The sequence below is a fragment of the Brachyhypopomus gauderio genome, chromosome 12 (assembly GCF_052324685.1).
Source record: "Brachyhypopomus gauderio isolate BG-103 chromosome 12, BGAUD_0.2, whole genome shotgun sequence".
NCBI classification, from domain to species: domain Eukaryota; kingdom Metazoa; phylum Chordata; class Actinopteri; order Gymnotiformes; family Hypopomidae; genus Brachyhypopomus; species Brachyhypopomus gauderio.
Genome location: NC_135222.1, coordinates 2,263,390 through 2,288,992, shown reverse-complemented (window position 1 = coordinate 2,288,992; position 25,603 = coordinate 2,263,390). Strand labels below are relative to the sequence as shown.

Sequence of the window (25,603 nt, the reverse complement as noted above, 5' to 3'; positions counted from 1 at the left end):
GTGTCAACAAGGTCAGGATGGAGGAGAGATCACAGTGATTATGGTGTTGCCATGGCAATGAAATCGAGCATTCTCTTTAATATATTATTTACTGCCTCTGATCCTGTTATTTAATTAGAAAGAGAGGAAAGGTTCACAGAGCCACTCACCTTTTAAATGCCTGACTGACGTCTGATAGGCACAGTTCACTTTCCTGCTATGTTTTAGTAGAGTTACAGCTTAGTAGGGTTAGGGCTTAGTAGGGTCAGGATCCGTGACAAGTAAAATAAATGAAAAAGGAATGAAAGGTCATGAACACACCGAAGGGCCAGAAAGGATGTACTGTAACTCTGATTCTAGACACGAGAGCATAAAGATGTAGAACACAAAGGTTGCTGGCTCTTTCTGAGAACCTTTGCTTTCATATCTTGGAACGTGACAATTAAACCAAGATGTTCACGTCAACCAGGCACCAGAAGCAGTACAATCTTCCTCACAAACAAGTTGACCCAGGTGCATTATTGTGCATTTCTTCAAAAGACTGCAGTGCACACAGAAGCGAACGCTTGGCTGGACTCATTGTGCAGTGCAGAGCACATTGCTGCTTCTAAAGGCAGACTCGTGAGTCCAGAGGCCCTCATTAAGGAAATTTGCCTGGTGTCACTGAGGTGCTCTTTCCTCTGTTTCCAGACCTGTTGTACAGCTCTGACACAAAAAAAACATGCACACAAACAACCAAGCAAGCACAGAAATGTCAAATGGTGAGGACGCTGGTGCTATTTGTTTTTCATCAGAAAGCAGATGGTTGAGTTTGAATTGGAAGATTTATTTACAAAAAAGTACTTAAATAATTAGGAAAGTGAATAAATCCACTAAACAGTCCAAGGTCTGGTTCTTGTTGACTCCACAACATAGAAAACATAATTGCCTGAGCTTCTGGTTTATTCTACCGAAGGATTATTCCATGTAGTTGAAATTGCTTGTAGTCTTCTCAACAATTTTATTTTCTTCGTGAACTTTTTCTTTGTTCCCACCCACCTTGTAGGTGCGAGCTTTAGGTTGTGACTGCACATTTTCTTCAAAGACACTAAAAACAACCAATGAGTGCATTTTGGGACCTTTAACTAATAGTACAAAAGTGTTAAATATATAGTAGTATTCACAGAACTTGGATGAGGACAATAGGAAAATGTGGCTTTGTTATTGTGAGCTGTTTTTAAATGGAAACTAAACTTTCCGTAGTGTGTGCAGACTTTGAAATGTTTAGGCTGACTGATTGTCACTGGGTTCCACATATTTTGGAAGAAGCCAATTGCAAGAGTAAATCAAAAGTGTCAAAACATTAACTATGTCGTAAAAATCAGGGCTGATCTCAAAAGAGCAATAGGACCTCTTTCTCTGGCAAGATGGTAGGACACATTTCATATAAAGACTCTGGAACATGCTCCATGAAATATAAAAGCGGAGTTTAATTAGCCTACAGTTTCAAGTTAATGTGCAGTGGTCTTAACTTGCACACGTTGCTATTCTGAATTTTTTTTTAGCATTTGAGCTGCTGCATTATATTTGCATGTCAGAAAAAAAGATGGCTTCCTAAATATACTTGGAATCAACCTATTGATTAGTCACTGGCTGTCTCACCCACTGTCCTGAAAGATCACCCAGTGTCAGCCTGAGAAAGTAGTTCATCTCAAAGCCTAATCAATGACCAGGCTTTTGGAAAGCTGTTTATGAAACAGGCCTTGACATCATGATCTATGAACTGCTTTGGTGGCCATGTTGAGGTTCAGACAAGGAGCGATTATTTCTATTTCATTTCCAGACATGCGAACAGGAAAGGCACCGTGCGTTATAACCCTGTCATCCCAGGCCACAAGGAAAATGGCAGAGTTACTCATTAATTTGAAGCTGTACCAAAGTGGGAGTCCTACTCCGTCCCACGCCCTGAACATGTTCTGGTTTCCTTTAAAGGTCTGGAACCAGTGAATGAGAGCGTGAGTCCAGTGCCATATGGCAGTACCGCAGTGCTCGGAGATGTAAGTGCTTTTGCAGGACTCTTCACATGACGTTTTGCGGGTGGTTTTGGCCAGGCGTGCCAGATCGCGCCTATGGCTCTACCTCGCCATTCTCGCCCTCGCCGCGCTCAGCCAGCACAATGGGGGGCGCCGTAACGCAGGCCGAGCCAACGCAGGCCGGGCCAACGCAGGCCGGGCCAACGCAGGTTACTGCAGCCCCACTGATTCATGGATTGTCTGTGTGATCTCTCAGTAGTGTCTGACAAGCGCTCAGTCAAATATAGGCCAGCGGAAAAAAAACCCAAATGCGTAATGATTTCAAGTGCTAAAGCAATCAGCCGTTCTATAAAAAAAGACCAAAAAAAAACCAGAGCTACTTTGTTGCATATCCAAATGCATACTGCATTGAAATTTAAAGTTAACATGTATTGTTTGGGTAGACGTGCTTTTTATGCCCCAAGAGATTTGCTGACTCTAATTTTAGTTATGAACTGGAAATGTACCAACACCAACATAGTATTGAGTGTCAGGTCTCTTCTAGGATTGCAATTTTTTTTTATTACTAACGGATTTTTTCAAGTCAAACCCTCTAATGAATTTAGCTTCACCTAAAAGCATGCCACAAATCTAAAAACAAACAAACAAAGATAGCGTATTATGTGACAGCTTTGAAGTGACGCAAATGCCCGTCATCTTTCAACACTTTTACTGTGTCTCCGTGTGGATCGGTCACACAAGGAATCCCAAAATCACAAGAGGATGAAACAACAATACAGACAACAAACACCCCCCACCCCTGATTGTTGACTCAGTCATCCAGAAACTCAATGCGATTGAGTGGACTTTTTAAAGTCATTTTGAATCCATTTTGCTGTCAGTGTAGGGCTGAACGATTAATTGCATTTGCGATAATTTCGCGATTTTTTAAAACGCGATTGTCTAATCGCACAGGCTGCGATTTAAACTGGTCACGTGACTTGGGAGCGAGCCGAGCCGAGGACGAACGGAGCAAACCCGAGCAGGAGGCAGGGAGGTGGAGAAGTGAAGTTAACACAGCGCACTTTAACTTGTTGCACAATGGCTTCAGGCTCGACAGAAGCTGACACAACTGAAAGTCTAATTACCAAAGAGGGGCAGCACATAAGTTGTGTGAAATTACTTTGGCTTTTAAAAAGATGCTGCTCAAAGTCAGGTACCCTGCAAAACATGCCTTGCTACTGTTGCTACGACGCAAGGTAACACTACAAACCTTCAGCATTAAAAAAAACACCACAAAGCCTCGTATGATATTTGTAAGGCTAAAATGCCAACGACCAGTGCTGCATCTTCAAATACGCAAAAGTGTTTTTCTGCGCTTAACAGCTTTAGTATGCGGTGAGCAGCGAAATACCGTAAAATCACGCATATAGGCGCAATAAGATTTAAAGCACGGATGAATCGCGAAAGCGCGGATAGCTTGACCGCGGTCCAGCAGACAGGGTTCACTGGCTGAACCGTTTGAAAGTGTAACTCCTTATGGATGTAATTCGAAGCGGCACGCTGAAATAACTCTGGCAGTAACGGAGTTCATAGTGAAAGACATGATGCCCGATAATATAGTGAACAAGCCCGGCTTCATGGCTTTGTTAAACACACTGGATATGCGCTACCAAACGCCCTCACGCACATATTTTAGCCAAGTTGCTATACCTGCAGGGTTGCCAACTCTCACGCATTGAGCGTCTTAGACTAAAAAATTAGTAGTTCGCTCTGGCGCCAACCACAGGCGATCGATCGATCACGATATAATAATAATACTTAAATTTAGTCCATTTTACACCCAGTGGCGGACTTAGCAATTTGGAGGCTCAAGGCGAATTTAGCTAGGGGGCCCATCAACATTAATGTGCGAGAAATACGTTCAGGTTCACACTACAAGATTTTAGGCTGGTTTTTCAGTCGCCGACTGTTTTTGTAGATCGCCGACAGAAACTGTGGTCGGACGCAAATCGGGGATCATTCGGCGCTCGCTCAGTCGTGTGGTGTGAACTGCTGAAAGACGCTCGCCGAGTGGCCGCCAACTCATCGCAGACGACCGGCAGATATCTAGCATGTTTAATATCCAGCATGTTTCATATCTAGCCCAGTCGGCGACTGTGAGTCAACAGCAGCGTCTAGCTTCATACAACTTTACTACAAGACTGTGTTTAAGTTATTGTGACAGCACTGGAGAAATAGTGCGATTGACTATATCTGTGTTCACTGCAACGGAGAGATGAAATAATTCTGGCAATTTGGGACTATGGAGTGGTTAAACGGTAAAAAAAAAATAATAACGAAAATGTGGAGTACATGTACGTTGTTTTTATTTTCTTCGTGGTGTTGCTGGTTCTCGCGAGTGTTTCATTTTCGTGTTCTCGTGTTTTTGGACGACAGCCAGATGAGTCGGCGATTCCCCAGTTTAATTTGTGAGCCCACGTCACCGATCAGTCATGTAGTGTGAAAGCCACAACAACTGAAAGACTTGCGATTACAGCACAACCAGTCGTGTAGTGCGGACGGCACAAAAACCTGACGACTGAAAAGTCGTGTAGTGTGAACCTGGCTTTAGCTAGACAAGGGGGCCCTACAATGGGAGGGGCCCAAGGCAATTGCCTAGCAACGCCTCTATGCAAAGACCGCCTCTGTTTACACCCCCCCCCCCCCCCCCGCAACCCTGTATCTGAGCTGTATAAAAAATGCCGAAACAGAGTTTCCTGAAGTGGAACAATGGGAAAAAATCGCGATTTTAAATCGCAATCGCAATTTATAGATAACAAATTGCAATTAGATTATTTTCCAAAATCGTTCAGCCCTATGTCAGTGTACTCCAGTACAGCTGAAAACATCTCAGCATGTCAGAAAATCCAAGCCGGAAATGTGTGAAAATCATTCGGGAGTCTCGCTCACCATTTTTCTTTATTTTGGCTGTATAATTAAAGAATATCACAGCAATGACTTTTGAAAAGGCACAGTGAGTGTCAAACAATTTTCCTGTTTCTTTCAGGGCATGACTTAAAAGAAAAGTGCAGAGCTAATAGGTAACGTGTATCTCCCATATTGCCATTAAGTAAATAAATTGCACTGCACAGCTGAATTTAGTTGAATTCTCCCTTAACTTAGTGTGATGTTTCTATAGTATGTGTATACCAGCAAAAAGAATATGTATTTCATTTTTCTATTGTATGAAACTAAGGAAGTGACTAGTACTTTATAAGAGGCTTTGATCCTAACACAAATGTGAGAGTGTAGCATATTCTTTTCAGCGTGCCTCTGATTCTACAAAACAAGGTCAGAGATAAAGTCTGCTAAGGGACAGTAGTGCTGCTTGAACCTCCTGTAAGAATTTCAGCCTTGCAGAGTGGGTGTAGACTCAATAGGCCCTCAGTTCTGTGGATACGAATCCATACTGATTATCGTTTGCCTTGGTAGTGAGACATGTTAACTCTATGCTATACCACAGAGGCTGCAGTAAGTCTGTTTTGCCAAAAAACAGAGACGTGCATGATCATTTAGCAAATTGGTCGGGCCTTAAATCTTACTCTGCAGTTCAGCACAGCATTGCCCCAACCACCCACAAGGGCACACCCCGACATCAGAACGCAAGAGCACCAGGAAAGCTAGGGAGCATCTGCTTATCAGAACATTACCAGTGGGTCTCCTCCTGGGGCAAATATTAAGCTAATGCCGACACACTCTCGCTGGGTTTCCTTTGCTTGTTCTGTGCAATTAGCAAGCTTCTGCATTTTAGTTGAAATTTCGCGTGTAAAGTTGTTTTCAATTTAAAGACCCCTGTTTACCTAAAATTGGCCTCTTCATGTTTGACATTACAATGCTAGAAAAAAAAAACGTGCCCTCCAAATGATTCGCTGAGAGCAGTTTGCCTCAGACCCTAAGCACAGCTATTTGGCACTGCTCACATTTGCAGAACACAGAGCAGCAGTATTGATCCCCCCCCCCCCCCCCCCCGCCTTCACTCCTCTTTTCACCTCAGCCATCCTGCACATGTCTCCTCTCTTACTGCCAAAGCTGTAAAATGGATAGAATTACCTGTTTCTTTTTGTTGATGCTTGTTTGGCCGTTTCTTTTTCAAGCCTCTGAAATATTGCAGTTCTTCTAAGATGTCAGGTGTCATTTTATACATAATGTATTTTGCGTTATCATAATGACCCGGGGTGACTGCATGTGTACGACGTACTTATCAACGATGTTTTTTTTAATTGGCAGATGTTAAATCTGGCATTTTATCTTGACTCTTCATTGTTGTGTACTGTTTTTATACTTTTTCCAACACAAATATTCATTTCTATCATAGTTCTGGATGTCTTATTCATCTGATTGGCAGCTTGGCAGTCCTGTGTGTTTTTCCCCATTTACACTTGATATGCTGCGTCAAAGTTGTTGTTTCTATCTTTCATTCCTTCTTTCTCTTTCTTCCTCACCCAGGGTTCAGTCGGGCAGCGTTGCCGTTTGGTTTGGTCAGGCGGGAGTTGTCCTGTGAGGGTTACCCCATCGACCTGCGCTGTCCAGGAAGTGATGTCATCATGATTGAGAGCGCTAATTACGGGCGGACGGACGACAAGATCTGTGACGCCGATCCCTTTCAGATGGAAAACATCAACTGCTACCTCTCTGACGCATTCAAGATAATGTCCCAAAGGTGGGTTGAGTGAGCACTCCCTTCTGGGACAAATTAACCTCATCTACTTGCTAACTCAAACTGCTACATAATCACCTGCTTATGCCACTGCATAGGTGAAGCACAGTGTAACTCCATGCCCATATAAGGTATTGTATACAAGTACAAGAATGTAAAAATGTACCAGCTAATCTTACCTAGTAGTTAAGTTGCAAAAATCTTCCACAAAGAGGACTTATTTATAAAAAATTGAAATAATAGTCATATAGTTCAAGTAATGCTCATATATCATAACACTTAATAAAACTTACTAAAACTGAAAATTCATGTAGATAATTTTTTTTGAAGTAGTAATAGTAATGTTAAAAAAGGTGATAACAAAACTGCAATTTTATTTATATTGTAGAAGATAAGTGAGCTCTTTGTTGGTTAAGTAACTTTACAAAAGGTACGTAATTTTTATGTAATCACCTCAAATTACTGGTAAATAGGGTGAACTAAACCGGAAGGTTAGCTGTATCTACATCAGCATCTCCCTAGCAATCATGATTATTTTTTTATACAGCAGTCTGTCCTGGAGTTCTAGGAATGGGAGCTTTTCTCCTATCAGCCACATTTCTTACCCTGCTGCCAGGTTCCATGTCACCGACTGGAATGCCCTCACTGACAAACATGGAGAACTCAGCCCTTCTAATATCTCGGCGTTCATTTCAAGCACTCCATTAAAAACCAAACAGATCCCGCTTCTCGTGTATCCAATTGCCAATTGATTGACTAGCATACATCTGGAGCCTCGCAGATCTCCCTTTCTAGCATTGCGCCGGCAAACAGGAAGCGATGCGCGAGACGCCCTTTGATGTGTTTTGTAGGTCTAGGCAACGCGGGTTGTTTGTATTTCCGCTCAGCTTATTATATGTGTGCCATGATTTGTATGAAAATAGGCCCGAAACTGCAGCGGCTCAATTAGGCCTTTCAGCTGCAGGCAATTAGCTGTCTCAAGTGACTGCTAATCTACACGGGGAACTTTTCAAAGGGATGTGCCTCCTTAGGTCTGTGTGAGCCCAGATGTGAAATTGCATTGTTTTGCACTTTTCATGTTGTTATTATTATTTCATTTTTTTGGCCAAGTAATGAATCACCACCAACATCATAATCATTCATCACGATGGTTGATTAGTGTGCATTAATAATAGATGTGGGCTAATTTTTAGTGCCTGATGCTTCATCAGTGCATGAATAAGTCAGAGCCGGAGATCACAGTCAGTGCACTGGTGGATTCACTGTTTGGGAAGGTTTTACCAGTTAAGCTCAGAATCAAGCTGCCACGGTCAGCTAAGTAAACAAATACACTGAGGGCCAAATATAACCCTGGCACCTGTAAAATCTCAACGCTATAGCAACCTGATTTTGGCACTGGAGGTGGGTTGAGTCGAGGGCACACACACACACACACACACACACACACACACACACACACACACAAGGATCATGTCAACTTGAGAGTCCTAGACCAAATTCAAAGTTCATATGGATCGGGCAAAAGCAGTGAGCTGTCAGACATGCGGGGGAGGAGGCTGCATTAAAATGGCCATAGAAGCATCATAGCTGCACGTCGACGTCTCCCATCACATCCCTCACCATCTCTCATTAAGCGCTCTGTTAATTATGCCGTTTAGGGTAGAACTGTAGTGGTGGCAGGAACCTCCTCTGTGGCTTGTGAGGAGAGCACTGCTCTGTGTTCTCACTATTTATATTAGTGACAGAAACGTCTGCATGGCTCTCTCCGGACCCTCCGTGTTCGGCGCCTCGATCACATGCACCCGGGCTCTGCTCCGCTCTGTGCATGACTTCAGTGAGTATTTAATGTGCTCCACATTAAGGTTTCCAACATCTCCATAAGCGCAAGCTGCTAAAAGCAACGGCGCTTGTTCCTCTGAAATGGAGAGGCCCTCCTAGCTGCTTCTCTCATTTCTAATCTGTGGAGGTGGTGGAGCATCACACATAAAGAGTCAAAAGCTGCAGGTCCTGCGAGCATAATGTATTCAGTCAGGCACTGCAGCCGCAGTAAAGTAAAATTAAGACGGTTACTCAACAAAAACAGAATGTTGCCACTCATTTTATATCACACTGACTTGCCACCAAAAATAACTTCACAATACTTGTTTCTGTATTAATGCTTCCTTTAAAACTCTTATGTTGGTTTGAGGGGAGTGAACCATTTATACATTTTGCATTAATTGCCTCTTATGGTGTGCCAGGAAGAATGTGATGTTTAGTTGTTTTTGTCATAGTTCAGTGTAATTACCTCAGGCGTATGATAGTAATTAGCATCTGCAGATTTAATGACAACTCTGGTTTGTTGCTGTCCACATTACAAGTGGTTGCACACAGAAAACAGCTATCTCCCCTCCCCACCCCCCCCACGACACACGATTCCTGAGAGTGTCTTCATGAATGATGAGAACACTTGTGTGGCATTTTCACTGGCTTTTCTGTTCCCTAGCTGTTCAAAGAGCACATAGAACTTTCCAGAGAACTACTCTTATTTTAGAGAAAGGGGAAAGCCTTAAATATCCCATATAGTCTGTTCATTCCAGTCACAGTCAGTGCAGCCGTGGACGTGGAGCCTGAGCTGTAGTGTTGGGCATCATTGGTGTGCAGCCTGTTCACAGCCCCTCACTGGGTGCCCAGCTGCAGTCTACAAGGCAAGACAATGCATGAGTGCTTTTTGACAACGGTCTTTTTTTATCATTCTCTGAACACTTGCACCACTCTCCGTTTTATATTGTGGCAGTGAAGTTCTGCCTGGTTCGAAGGTCTCAGAATTATTTCATTAATTTCACAAGCCATTGCAAAGTAACAGTAGTGCACAATTTATGAGACACCTCTAATGCATTTTTACACTACAAAGTGTATTTGTATTCTGTGGTGTACAAAGGTTTTCAGTCTCCGAGATCATTGGATTTTCGAATAGTAGTATCGCTGTATAATAATGACGATGTATCGCCACTTATCTGGGAGGCTTCATCTGTTCATTGGAGTGGTAGGTAATTCATTGGCATTTAAACTTCTGTGGCATACAGAACCCATCTGTGAATTAAACTTGATTCTGACAGCATGTCCTCAGTTTATGCCTGGCTTCCAATTTGAAAGGTTAGACAGCTAAGGAGAAACATCAGTGTTGAAGTGAAACATATTCACTTCAACACTGATGGTCTACAACATAAAAAAGATCACACCTACCAGAGGTTGGCATCACTTTTAGCATCCAGTGTCCTAAATAGTGGCTGAAATGTCTTGCCCAAAATGTCAGGGCCAAATGAAAGACAAGTTCACCACATTCCTGTTCTAGTCCAGAGGACCTCATCATGTCCATGATCTTAGCTATCCACAACAATAGCGAAAAACAGGACAACGGGGCATGGTGGACCAACTCCATCTTAACGTCTTTACATTTCCGTGGAAAATAGAAGTGGGTTCTAAGATCACTCAACAAAGACCCAAACTGCTCCGATCTACTAGAAGATGAAAGAAGCTTAACATCTTCTAAAGCGATCACACTGTCTAATGATGGCAATAGATGTGAGAGAGGGATCCCACCAACAGTTGTGAGACGGTTTACGGTAACATTAAGGACCAAAGCTGCTATGTGTCCATCTTCTCTCAGCATCTTACAGAAGTCACACAATTCATATAAGATTGTTTAAGAATGAAGCCCTTTCAGATTGGTTGTCGGCAGTATAATCCCTGTAATTTTTAACATTGTAGAAAATTCATTCATGCTCTCTATGTGGGCAACATGGTGGATGGGAGAATAGAACTGTGGTAATTTCATTAACACAGTGGAAATAGATGAGACATGCATAGATGTCAGATGCATTACCTACTGCAGAGGGAGTTGAAACTGTGAGGAAAAGACTGAAATAACTATATACAGTATAAGCAATGAAGCAGAACAGAGCTGAACTCCGTTTGTCCTCTGCTTAACCTGTCTCTGAACACCATCCACTTCATGACAATATTAACCTGTCTCTGAACACCATCCACTTCATGACAATATTAACCTGTCTCTGAACACCATCCACTTCATGACAATATTAACCTGTCTCTGAACACCATCCACTTCATGACAATATTAACCTGTCTCTGAACACCATCCACTTCATGACAATATTAACCTGTCTCTGAACACCATCCACTTCATGACAATATTAACCTGTCTCTGAACACCATCCACTTCATGACAATATTAACCTGTCTCTGAACACCATCCACTTCATGACAATATTAACCTGTCTCTGAACACCATCCACTTCATGACAATATTAACCTGTCTCTGAACACCATCCACTTCATGACAATATTAACCTGTCTCTGAACACCATCCACTTCATGACAATATTAACCTGTCTCTGAACACCATCCACTTCATGACAATATTAACCTGTCTCTGAACACCATCCACTTCATGACAATATTAACCTGTCTCTGAACACCATCCACTTCATGACAATATTAACCTGTCTCTGAACACCATCCACTTCATGACAATATTAACCTGTCTCTGAACACCATCCACTTCATGACAATATTAACCTGTCTCTGAACACCATCCACTTCATGACAATATTAACCTGTCTCTGAACACCATCCACTTCATGACAATATTAACCTGTCTCTGAACACCATCCACTTCATGACAATATTAACCTGTCTCTGAACACCATCCACTTCATGACAATATTAACCTGTCTCTGAACACCATCCACTTCATGACAATATTAACCTGTCTCTGAACACCATCCACTTCATGACAATATTAACCTGTCTCTGAACACCATCCACTTCATGACAATATTAACCTGTCTCTGAACACCATCCACTTCATGACAATATTAACCTGTCTCTGAACACCATCCACTTCATGACAATATTAACCTGTCTCTGAACACCATCCACTTCATGACAATATTAACCTGTCTCTGAACACCATCCACTTCATGACAATATTAACCTGTCTCTGAACACCATCCACTTCATGACAATATTAACCTGTCTCTGAACACCATCCACTTCATGACAATATTAACCTGTCTCTGAACACCATCCACTTCATGACAATATTAACCTGTCTCTGAACACCATCCACTTCATGACAATATTAACCTGTCTCTGAACACCATCCACTTCATGACAATATTAACCTGTCTCTGAACACCATCCACTTCATGACAATATTAACCTGTCTCTGAACACCATCCACTTCATGACAATATTAACCTGTCTCTGAACACCATCCACTTCATGACAATATTAACCTGTCTCTGAACACCATCCACTTCATGACAATATTAACCTGTCTCTGAACACCATCCACTTCATGACAATATTAACCTGTCTCTGAACACCATCCACTTCATGACAATATTAACCTGTCTCTGAACACCATCCACTTCATGACAATATTAACCTGTCTCTGAACACCATCCACTTCATGACAATATTAACCTGTCTCTGAACACCATCCACTTCATGACAATATTAACCTGTCTCTGAACACCATCCACTTCATGACAATATTAACCTGTCTCTGAACACCATCCACTTCATGACAATATTAACCTGTCTCTGAACACCATCCACTTCATGACAATATTAACCTGTCTCTGAACACCATCCACTTCATGACAATATTAACCTGTCTCTGAACACCATCCACTTCATGACAATATTAACCTGTCTCTGAACACCATCCACTTCATGACAATATTAACCTGTCTCTGAACACCATCCACTTCATGACAATATTAACCTGTCTCTGAACACCATCCACTTCATGACAATATTAACCTGTCTCTGAACACCATCCACTTCATGACAATATTAACCTGTCTCTGAACACCATCCACTTCATGACAATATTAACCTGTCTCTGAACACCATCCACTTCATGACAATATTAACCTGTCTCTGAACACCATCCACTTCATGACAATATTAACCTGTCTCTGAACACCATCCACTTCATGACAATATTAACCTGTCTCTGAACACCATCCACTTCATGACAATATTAACCTGTCTCTGAACACCATCCACTTCATGACAATATTAACCTGTCTCTGAACACCATCCACTTCATGACAATATTAACCTGTCTCTGAACACCATCCACTTCATGACAATATTAACCTGTCTCTGAACACCATCCACTTCATGACAATATTAACCTGTCTCTGAACACCATCCACTTCATGACAATATTAACCTGTCTCTGAACACCATCCACTTCATGACAATATTAACCTGTCTCTGAACACCATCCACTTCATGACAATATTAACCTGTCTCTGAACACCATCCACTTCATGACAATATTAACCTGTCTCTGAACACCATCCACTTCATGACAATATTAACCTGTCTCTGAACACCATCCACTTCATGACAATATTAACCTGTCTCTGAACACCATCCACTTCATGACAATATTAACCTGTCTCTGAACACCATCCACTTCATGACAATATTAACCTGTCTCTGAACACCATCCACTTCATGACAATATTAACCTGTCTCTGAACACCATCCACTTCATGACAATATTAACCTGTCTCTGAACACCATCCACTTCATGACAATATTAACCTGTCTCTGAACACCATCCACTTCATGACAATATTAACCTGTCTCTGAACACCATCCACTTCATGACAATATTAACCTGTCTCTGAACACCATCCACTTCATGACAATATTAACCTGTCTCTGAACACCATCCACTTCATGACAATATTAACCTGTCTCTGAACACCATCCACTTCATGACAATATTAACCTGTCTCTGAACACCATCCACTTCATGACAATATTAACCTGTCTCTGAACACCATCCACTTCATGACAATATTAACCTGTCTCTGAACACCATCCACTTCATGACAATATTAACCTGTCTCTGAACACCATCCACTTCATGACAATATTAACCTGTCTCTGAACACCATCCACTTCATGACAATATTAACCTGTCTCTGAACACCATCCACTTCATGACAATATTAACCTGTCTCTGAACACCATCCACTTCATGACAATATTAACCTGTCTCTGAACACCATCCACTTCATGACAATATTAACCTGTCTCTGAACACCATCCACTTCATGACAATATTAACCTGTCTCTGAACACCATCCACTTCATGACAATATTAACCTGTCTCTGAACACCATCCACTTCATGACAATATTAACCTGTCTCTGAACACCATCCACTTCATGACAATATTAACCTGTCTCTGAACACCATCCACTTCATGACAATATTAACCTGTCTCTGAACACCATCCACTTCATGACAATATTAACCTGTCTCTGAACACCATCCACTTCATGACAATATTAACCTGTCTCTGAACACCATCCACTTCATGACAATATTAACCTGTCTCTGAACACCATCCACTTCATGACAATATTAACCTGTCTCTGAACACCATCCACTTCATGACAATATTAACCTGTCTCTGAACACCATCCACTTCATGACAATATTAACCTGTCTCTGAACACCATCCACTTCATGACAATATTAACCTGTCTCTGAACACCATCCACTTCATGACAATATTAACCTGTCTCTGAACACCATCCACTTCATGACAATATTTTGTGGAGAGGGAAATACTGCTTTGTCCTATGTTCACCATTGTGTTACGCCATAGGCAGCTTAGCCGGCCAAACACAGAGAAAGTGGAAAGAGGAGCTCTGGAAATGATCTGGGGAACCAGACATGGCGAGCTGACCCTTCGTTGAGATGTGAAGATGAACCCTTGGGAGTCCAGAAGATGTCAGCCTTCACTGCTCCCGTCATCATCTCAGTGGACAACTCCATTAAGTTCACAAAGATGTTCAAAACGTATCCCCTTTAGCCTGAGCAGTATGCAGAAAAGAGGCTTGTAACTGGAGATCTAAGTCTACAAAAAAAACACACTACTGATCAGTATTTGCTATTTGACCCTCACCGCCAGAGGAACCGAAGCCGGGGTGATTATAACTCTACACCACTGGGCTCAGAATATGCTGACCAGCACCAAGACCGAAGACAGGGAGTGCAAACATCTCAGAGAAGCTTTGAAAGCTTGCGGCTACCCAGACCTGGACTTTGTCAAAACAACGTCCAACAAGAACATTGGCTTGACAGCAGCAGAGGAGAAGCAGCACAGGTGGAATAATACTGATCTCCTCCATGATACTGGAGTGTCCATGCATCTTCATCAAACATCAGATAGATAACAGTAAGATAGAATATAGTATTTGCTAGTATAGTAGTAAGAAAACCAGGAGATAGCACACCTAAACAGAGGCTGGGCACCATAATGGATGTAACCCAGTGTAATAAAGAATGCGCAGGCTTTCATGTCAGTGAGATGATGCAACAGCTTAATAAGCACACAGCCCCTAAATGCCGTCCTATTTGATATCCCTCCTCAGGTCAAGAACCCTAATCTAAAGGATGAAAGATACTCCTCTGAGGGCAACACAGAACACAACTTGGAGAGAAAATATAATTGGTTAGAAAACGGTGTGAAGGAGGTTGACAACAACCGTGTCTGAATGAATAACCTGCGATACTTATCAGCTAATCACAACGCTGTCAAAACATCTTTACCATGACCGTTTCATGTCAGCTCACACCTCCGTACATCAAATACTGTCATCTGATCTTAAAGAATTCTGTGACCTGAGGTGTGAATAACCCAAAGGTGTTTAAATGGCTGGGAATCTACCACCACCTTGCTGACCTGCCGATGCCCCTTGTGGAATAAACGCAGAAACATTCAAGGCAAAACTACTCATCTTCTGACCGATTTGATACCATGTGATTTGACTGATACAGAGATCAGAAGTGTTCTCCGTGAGCTTTAAGCTTTAAAAAACCATATTTATAAATATAAGTGTACATTTGTCTTGTATAGCAAATTGACTTAGAATGTCTTCTACCACCAAAGTGGCCTGTGTCAGTTTTTCGAAGCTGTAAGTTTATTTATTTATTTTTTAGAACATCTGTGAAGTCCCAGTAGCAAGAGGTGTGTGTGTGAGACACGTCATGTGCAGGACAGACTCATCTTCTCTGGAAACACCTCTGCTGTCAGCCACGGCTCTATTTCAGAGGGAGATTGTCATCGGTGCTCTGCCGAGTTCTCCAGCCACTCTGGCAGAGCGGTCCTACGTTTCCGTTAAAGGTCAAATATGGCAGGATTAGCTTCTGATGATTATCTTAGGGTGATTTAAGAAATCTTAGAAGTGTTCTAGTCTAGTCTCCGTTGGAAGAAACCGCCAAATTACTGTAGCCACCCCCACGCACGCGCGCGCATGCATGCACGCACGCACACACACACACACACACACACACACACACACACACACACACACACACTTTCTGCTCCAGTAAAATGGACTGTGGTCTTAATCATGAAACAATATCACTGAAAATCTAAACAGGGGTTTAGCGTTTTTGTTTAAATGCTTGTACATACTGCAATGCTTGGCATTTATCCCCCCTTTTTAATACAAACAAAGTATATTGCATTATAAAAGAGAAATGTCATTGTAAAACTTTGTTATAGTCTTGTACAGCAATAATTTGGTCCCGTGCAGCACACCATGAGCCATTTGTTAACCTTTCTCTTTGGAGGCTATCTTTAAACATGAACAGCTATCTATATTTTACTCGCAAGTGCTATTATGCAAATGCTCAGGCGGTATGACACGGTGAAATGTGTAGCATGCAATGCACTGCAATTCTCTTTTAGTAGAACCACAAATAAAAAGAGCCAATTGGCACATTATTGCTGTAGCTAGAGGTGTGTGTTATAACTTTACCGCCATAATTCATTTATATGAGCAAACATGCTGGAAACATGCTGATATTCTCATCTGTTCTCACATAGGAGGGCCTTTAATATAGAAGAATTCCATATAAGAAATAGTTTTAACAAGGCGGCTTCTCCCTATGCACGTCCTTGTGTACCGCCGTGACCGTCAGGAGTGCACAGCTGTGGTCGCCGATCTCTGCGTACGATATTGTATGGTGTGCACAGTAAGTGCACCGGATTTTCCTGCCTCTGAAAAACATCTCATCCTGAATATTAACATGCAGAAAACAAGACAAATTAATTGTCACAGTGAGTTGCTGAGGTAAAGAGAAATAAGTGCAGAGAGAAATGTTGCCCTAAGGCCGGGTCAGAAAATGCCAGCAGGCTAATTCAGCCACCCGCCACTGCTTTGTATGGAAGTCTCATTTTTATCCTATCATAGCTTCAGAGCTGCTTTTTATGGGCACATTGGGATTTGGGAATCAATTTGCCTTTTAGCAAGTGCGCTGCATTTCTGCCTGTTTTTTTCATAAACCATAGTCCACTTCCAGCACTGGAGGGTAAACCTGTTATCTGTGCCCAAAAGTCAAAAATGCATGTGTGCAAACATGCGTGTGTGTGTGCATGCACACACAGGAAAACACACACGCACACACATATAGGAACACGGAATAAAAAATCAGGGAAGAACATTCTACAACATTCACCAGGGTACTCTGGATAGATTTTCAGCGATCAATTGAAATAGTAGGCACTTGCCCATGGACAGAGGTATTGATTAAAGGCCACAGACGACAGATAAAATGCTAAGTCTCATCAGGGGGAAGAGCGGCCCAGTGCGGTGGTGTAAATATGACCGTCGGTTTTGTGGCCACTGGAAAAGTCTGTGACATCAGTGGCCAAAGTGAGAGAGGATGTCATGAGAGCTTAAGATTTATTCACTCATTGGAGCGTATAGGCTAGACCTGCTCAGCAGAGCCCAGAGAGAGAAAGAGAGTAAGGTTGTTGCTTTCCTGGCTAGAATGAAAACAAAAAAGTAAAACAACAAAAATCAACAGCAAAACAAAAGGAGTAGAAGACGTACACAGGAAGACAGGCACACTGAGCACACAGCATGGTTTACTCGAAGCCAGATTAACATTCTAGGGAGGGATCTACTTTTAAAACTGCAGACAGCATGATTAATCAATCAGCATTTACATTGTAACTAAGCAGCACTGATGAATATCCATAATTAGAATGCATAATTTTTGTTGTTTTGTTTTTTCCCTCTGTAAATCTTTGTTGTGAGTGAAAACCAAGCTGATCGACCCTGGACAAGCGCGTAATCCATTACACCCTTTGACATATTGTGAAAAATTCAGCAGAGTGAAATGGCATATAAGGAGACGGAATCCATCATTGGCCCAATCAGCATGGCCTGAAGGATGTATACATAAGATCCGTATAACTCATGTGCTGGCGGGTATGAACATCATAGATGAGGTTGTTTATCTCTGTCGCACTGACACGACGCCATGCGGCAGCATCTCTGCACTAATATCCCGCCTCTTTCATCTGGTCCCGAACTGAACTGTTCTTTCTGAATCACCTTTAACTCCAACATCGCTGTGTAGTTCATATCGATCTGTGCAACAAGAAGACCAATTGCATTATTGACAACTGACAGCTGGTGTTCTGAATAGGGGCACGCAGGGAACTTTTGCAGGGTAATCTCTAGTGTGATTTCTTTCTTTGTAATACACTCACATTCCATCTCTCTCTCTCTCCCTCCTTCCCCCTCTCTCTCTCTCTCTCTCTCTCTCTCTCTCTCTCTCTCTCTCTCTCTCTCTCTCTCTCTCCCTCAGGTGCAATAATCGAACCCAGTGCATTGTCATTACGGGATCAGATGTCTTCCCTGACCCTTGTCCAGGAACGTACAAATACCTAGAGGTCCAGTATGAGTGTGTCCCCTATAGTAAGTATGACCTATTATTATTAATTTTTATGTTAAAACCGAGCCCAGTTTTGTTCGGCATTACTCATTTTCACATTCTCAAGGACACAGCGCTTAAAAGGCGTTATAGTGCATATGCCCAACGTATATCACTAGGAAACAGCACAGTTTTCATCCATTTCAACTATACCCACTGCATCATCTTTTGTATTTATCATCTATGCTATAGCTTTTGGAGAGCCTTTGTTTGTTTTTTATTAGTTAGTTTTATAGATCTTTCAGCACAGTCTGTGTTGTCTTTGTTTGTTTTTGTTTTTTTTTTTGTTTTTTTAAATTGACCTACAGAAATACACTCACCAACCACTTTAGGAACATTTATTAGAAAGCTGTTGCCGCACACAGTTTGTGTTAGCCATCCTTCAAGCCTTCATCGGTGGTCCAGCTTCTGAACACCGAGCTGCTGGGTATGTGTGGCTGCCAGACCACTTCCAACGCAGCAGGAACATTCCCATGTGTCAAAAGTCCAGCAGCGTGATCTGGGCCTGCTCAAAACAACACCACACCCACCGCCACGCCACCATCACGCCTATGCCACTACGGTGTTGACAATGGTTCATCACCAAAATAGTTTTCTCTTAACAGCGGTGTGGTGGTTAAAAACCACTATATAACATGCAAAATGGTGGCTGACAAATATGGTTACAGATGGGCTGAGGTGTGCAATTATACACCTATACAATGTATGCAGGAGATAGTCATACCAAGTAAAGTGCCTGGTCTGTGTAGGCGGAAGGTAGGCATGTGTAATAAGGTGGTTAGTGAGTGTACACTGTATATATGTCACCAACAGGTCCTTTTGGTAGTGTGTAATTTTTTTCCATGTGTCAGGAATCCTCCTCATTAGCCAGATGCTCTTTATTTAATGGTTTGGTATCTAGTGTCCTTCTGACTCAGGTAATGAATTACCTTAATACATGACACATAAAAGTAAAGGAATGTCATCATTAGTCTCATTCTTGGCATGGCAGGGAGGTCGTAGTGAAGTTGCCACGCCCACCAACGGGACCAAGACATTAGGAGGTTTAACAAAGGCAGCAGACATCTAACGCCTTAGTTATAGCGTACCAGACACTGTGGAGCGCCCAAACCCCAGCAGTGTAATCTGGGTAGCAAGGAAGACAAATGACACCGAAAAAAAATAAAACGAACAAAGTAAAACCAACCGATTCCATTTTGAGATTTTCCATTCCATTACGAGTATGGATTCTTGGGCTCCATTAGGTAATTAGATAGCTAGATTATCCTTCAACTGGCTTCTCTCATCTACCAAAACGTCTCTGGGATTTTGCTGTGCGTTTAAGACATTACCCACCTAGGGAACCCCAGAGAGTAGAGAACATTCAAAATGCATCAAGTTTTGACAGTAAATCCCATTTTACTGGGCCGTAGTTTTGGGGAGTTTTATAGCTTTGTGCTAATAATAGCTAGACACAAGAGAGTATAGTGAAAATACCCCTGTTGGGAGTTATGCCAATTATTAACTCTTAGGTAAAACTAACCAAAGTCCAGGTAGTGCTATTTTGAATGGTATACATTATTTAAAGTGGCATCACTTATCTTTGCTTTGGCATTGGTGCTTATTACTGTTTTGAGTCTCCTCATGTCCGGTCTTAAGGATCTACCCTGAGCATTACCAGACCCATTTTGTAATTCCTGTGTTTAAATCGTTGTCTCGAGCGCCTTTTTCCTTTTAACACATGCTGTGGTATTATCCTTTCCAGATTCCTGCCTTCATGCGCTGGCTGTCCACAACAACGTTAACGCTTTCATCTTGACCGCTCTTTTGCTTGCCTTTTTAGGACGCTCGAGCGCCTTCCCCCGACATATATGATGCACTTTATTGCACTCGGTTCTTTGCACCTGCTATCTTGAATAAAGTTTCCCCCCACTTGTCTATGTGTGTTAAAGACCTAATCAGGAATCACTACAGCAACGAGGCCTTCAAACACACATATGTAAATCGATCATGTACCAAGCTCTCTGCATTGGTGGGCCAGGCACTCTTTTAACAGTTCCTGATTGGATCTTTAATCTTTGTTTTTTTTTCTTTCTTTTTCAACACGTACTCAAACCTGATGTGAGTTCAGTGCAGTGTAGTGTAGGCGAAGCGTAGAGTGATCAGTGCTCACATCCACATGTTCTGTGTGCTACTGTGACACAAACATAGCGTAGCTTTGCCTTGCTAGCGTAGCGTAAAGCCTCAGTGCGTGTAGAGTAACCACCTCTGTTTGTGCTGCATTAACACTCTGCCCAAAGAAATGAGAATTGCATTGTGTAATTGGAAAGTTAACTGGGCAACTTATTATGGAAACAGAATGGATTTCGTCTACATGTCTTTGTTATAGTTTGTGGGCAAAGCCTTTTTTGTGCATGTAGCAAACGATAATGAACCCCATAGTTATTTTGTTTGTTTCTTTGTATGTTTTGTGAGGGTTTCTCATCATTCGTGCATCTGATAGGGGATTTTCTTAAGGACTCAGCAGTACCATTTTTTAAAAGAAAATCTCCATATATATATAAAAAAAAGTTAAGCCATTATACATTACACTCTGTTTTGCTAAGTTACTAAAACTGTAGTGAATAATTCTTAGTATAGTCCTTTTTTATTGTTAACAAACTCCACTGCACGCCCTTTAAAAACTCGATCCAATAGCAGTATAATTTCAATAACATCTGTTTCAAAAAAAATATTTTAGGGTGCGAGTTGTTATGGACTCGCACCCTGTAATGTTCTCTTCAGTTTGTACGTTCTCTTGAGTTCTTTAGGAAAATTACCTGTGGGGTTCTCGGATGCACTCTCGTGTTGTTAAGCTAGCCGTGTCTACACCAGAGCACACTCCCCAGAGCTCCTTCAAGCCTCCTCAGGCAGGGAGTTGACTCGTGTGTCTGGCTCTAACTCAAGTCTCTCTTTCCCTCTACCTAGACCTCTGTAATGTCCTTTAACTCATGACGTGTTAACTGCATGTGTTCATGGACATGATAGTTAATTCATGTTAATCTCTTTTTCCCCCTTGCACACCTTTCATTCTTCCAACGCATAAAATAGAAGTGGAACAAAAAGGTAAATAACTGACACAATCTAAACTCCCTGTAGCTCCTCTTTTATTTCTTTCTCTTTTTCTTTTCCCCCTCTTCCTTTGTGGCACATGGTCATAAAACTTTCTTATCCCACTCTTGGCTTTCTGATCCTAGCAGGCTATAGGAAAAAAAATCCTCCAGATTCAGTAAAGGTCAGCAAAGCTGCGACACTGGCAGGAAGACTCATTATAAAGATATGATAAGCCACTTGCAACTTAAATGTTAGCTGTGATGTTGAGGCTGGAGCCTGTAGGGGTTTCCCCCTGCCTTCCTCCTGGGTGCTCTTTTCTGTTCGCCATAGTCTCTTACTGCCTGGCTTCCCAACCCCGCCTCCTCCATAGCATGCCATGGTAACAGGTTTCTCTTGGCCAATTATATTCACGTCCTGAAGTGTTGTTCTCCCTTGGTCGTTCTCTCCCTCAAACACACACACACACACATTTTCTCTCACTCTTTCTCTCTCTCTCTCACTCCTTCTCTCTCTCTCACTCTTCCCACTCTGACCCAGCCACTTCCAGCTCTCTTCACGTTTGATTGTCTGTGTACATAAGACAAAGAGAAAGAAAAAAAAAAAAGAAACAGCACAACACTTCAAAACTTAATGTTGTTTTAAATCTTAATGGTTGTGACATTTGCACCATTTAGTCACAAAGAAAGCCTCTCTTAGGTATAGCGTAAAGGCCGCGTAAATGCCAAAAGTCTCAGTATGCACATTTGCAGCATGTTTTTGTACGCTGCTTTTGAAAAAATCTTTTGAAAATCTTTTCTTTTTTTTACCAAGTGTGTTTTAGTCAGTTTCATTTATTTACAGGACAGATTGTTTCTTCTCTTTTCCTTTTTTTTTTTTTCAATTTTTGTTGCTGGTTAATACCCCCCCCCCCCTCCCCTTCGCTATACTGTCTGTCCCAGCAGCAGTTTCACACACGTGATTTCACACGTGATTTCACACACGTGATTCTACATTTATGTTCTGCTTTAGCTTTACTTTTGGATCCAGATTCTTCGCACCAAAACAAGCTCCCTTTTTTTTATCGCACACGATTGCTGAATAGCTATAGCCTCGTAGCCACTTCGGTATATGTGTTTTGCTCCCTATCCTCTCAGACCCACACCGCCCAATTATCGAGCTGACACAAACTGCCTGCTTGGCCTTCTAATTACAGTGTGTCTGGGCTACGTTTGCTTACTTTTGACTGTTCTCTGTTCTACTCTTCCCTGTCACTAGTTTTTGTTTGTCCTGGAACTCTGAAAGCTGTTGGAGATCCTTCCTTTCTATTTGAGGCGGAGCAGCAAGCCGGGGCCTGGTGCAAGGATCCACTTCAGGCCGGCGACAAGGTGTATTTCATGCCCTGGACGCCATACAGAACTGACATGCTCATCGAGTACTCATCCCTCGACGACTTCCAGAACTCTCGACAAACCACGACGTACAAGCTGCCCCACCGGGTGGATGGGACGGGTTTTGTGGTCTACGACGGCGCCGTGTTTTTCAACAAGGAGCGAACGCGCAACATAGTGAAGTTCGACCTGCGCACCCGCATCAAAAGCGGCGAGGCCATCATCAACAACGCCAACTACCACGACACGTCGCCGTACAAGTGGGGCGGCAAGACGGACATCGACCTGGCGGTGGACGAGAACGGCCTGTGGGTCATCTACGCCACCGAGCAGAACAACGGCATGATGGTCCTGAGCCAGCTGAACCCGTACACGCTGCGCTTCGAGGCCACGTGGGACACCACCTACGACAAGCGCTCGGCCTCCAACGCCTTCATGGTCTGCGGGGTCCTGTACGTGGTGCGCTCCACCTACGAGGACAACGAGAGTGAGGTCAGCAAGGGCCTCGTCGACTACATGTACAACACCAAACAGAGCCGGGGCCAGTACGTGGATATTCACTTCCCCAACCAGTACCAGTACATCGCAGCTGTGGAGTACAACCCGCGAGACAACCAGCTTTACGTGTGGAATAACTTTTACATCCTGCGCTACAACCTGGCCTTTGGACCGCCCGACCCGGCTCACGGTAAGCTCCCCCCTCGGACCCCACCCTCGCTCCCGTGGGGTCGGCCCGAAAACGTCGCAGCAGAACCACCAGCGCGATTCGAGCCGCGCCCGCCGTTCCTCTGGTGTTCCGAGGCCTGCGCGTCAAGCGTTGCGGCCAAGCGTGTTTTTGTTTCCTTTCTCGTATTTAATATGTGCTTGATGTGCCGCGGAAGCTTTGCCGTAAACAACATCACCGGCTCGCTTAGCGTATCACCAGATCCGTGTGTCTCCGTTGCCCCTGTGCCGAGGCCCAGGGGGGCAGTGCAACCAGCTCCCCTCCCTCCGCGAGAGAAGCAGCAGGCACTGCCAGAGCCGCCACTAGAGACTTACCTGTCTGGACAGGTACACAGGCTGCCTGGGAGCAAGTGCAAATCTCCCCCGATGGTAAAGGGTCCCGATTGACTATCAGGCTATGAGCAAACAGTTCGAAGGCTCAGCCATCATGGGTGGGGAGGGAGGAAAGAAAGCCTACGAGGAAGAGGTCTCATTCTCAAAGGTCACGTCAGCGGAGCATGTTTTTAATTTAACTGTCGAGAGCCGAGACGAAGGGGCCCGGACTATGTGTCAGATAGTCTTTACATTGAAAATGTAATAACCGTAATTACCATAATCCTGACTCACTCCTCAGAGTAAGGCCCTAGTAATGCTGTTGAAAACCTGAGCTGAAGCAAAGAGGTCAAACGACTTTACACGGCTTACCGAGCTTTTTTTTTTGTAACATATTGTCTGTCACTGACAGACCGGGGTTGCCGTAACCGACGACGGAGCGCCGGGTTCCGCAGCTGGAGTTTACTGTAACCTGCGTATGCAGTCGGGTCTCCCCCACCAGGAAAGCTGATCAGTATGCACCAAACGCAGTAGATTAGATTGGATTAATGAAAGGAGGGGTGGCCACTCATTCTGTAGCTCTTCTCACCTCTTCACCTATGAGCAAATTGGTCTAACTTGCTTCTTCATCGCTGAAACGTCCAGGGACGTAGTAGCCGCATCGCAATGAGCAATTGATCTTCATAGACGTGCGGTACAGCACTCAAATGTGGAGACCGTACGAAGTAAAACTCGCCTGTGTTGTTATTATTATAATGACTTCATGGAATAATAGTGGCAGAATATGAAAACATTCTTATTGCTTTTATCTGTGACTGTGTGGTCATGTGATCTTCAAGCCTAGCAATGAGGGGAAAAGAAATGCCGTGACAAAACACAGACATCACCATCGCCATTTAACACAAAATAAATAAAGCAACACCAAAGGAGATTTGAGAATTGATATGTCAGCATTAGCAGGCCTGTTTACAGTGGTCTCGAGTGTAGCACGTATCTGCAGTGCCTCCGTGAAGTGTGTGAGAGGAAGAGCAAAATGAAAAGGAGCACAATAAAAGTAGGAGCCAAAACAGACCCAGCAGGGGTCCAGTCAGACACATTCCTTGCCATTGTAATTGGAAACTTCCTAATTCGGTTGGGGTGGGGTGGCAGCATCAAAGATCAAGGTGTGAGGTGTGACGCTGATGGTGACTCTCGGAATGTGGCAGGTCTGCGTGAGCGCTACACGGACGTAGGTGTAACAACGTGGAAAATCTCCCTGCGTGCGCCGCGTCCCTGCGTGTGACGCGTCCCTGCGTGTGACACGTCCCTGGGCGTTTGGGCAGCTGTTGATGGAGGCAAACCCCAGCGTGGCCGCTTGTAAACCCTCCGCTCCGGTGCCACGGAACAAACACCAGCGAGGTGTTGCGAGGTTCCTGGCGGAGTGCGGGGCCCGGCTCCTGGACCTGAAAGCCTCTCGTTTAATGAGCGCACATTACAGCTTCACGAATCCAGCAGCAGCCACACAAGCGAGCTCCTCACTAGTGTTGGACCAGGTGGAACAAACACGCAGTTGCATTAGGGCCTTTTAATTTCAGTTTTGCTTTATTATTGAGCTTTTCTTGAGTACATGCCACCACATCCACTAT

General features: G+C 43.2%; 1 protein-coding gene across 18 annotated transcripts in view; it reads left to right on the top strand.

Moving 5' to 3' along the window:
* The window catches only part of adgrl2a (adhesion G protein-coupled receptor L2a), a 92,537-nt gene that overhangs the window by 31,200 nt on the left and 35,734 nt on the right, over positions 1–25,603 (top strand). For 13 of the 18 annotated variants that reach the window (XM_077024351.1, XM_077024350.1, XM_077024346.1 and 10 more), the window contains exons 3-6: positions 6,459–6,672; positions 18,379–18,488; positions 21,574–21,588; positions 22,831–23,631. In XM_077024351.1, the coding sequence (XP_076880466.1) occupies positions 6,459–6,672; positions 18,379–18,488; positions 21,574–21,588; positions 22,831–23,631 (1,140 nt within the window). The remainder of the gene's footprint in view (positions 1–6,458; positions 6,673–18,378; positions 18,489–21,573; positions 21,589–22,830; positions 23,632–25,603) is intronic. The other 5 variants (XM_077024361.1, XM_077024349.1, XM_077024347.1 and 2 more) reach the window with 1 other exon arrangement.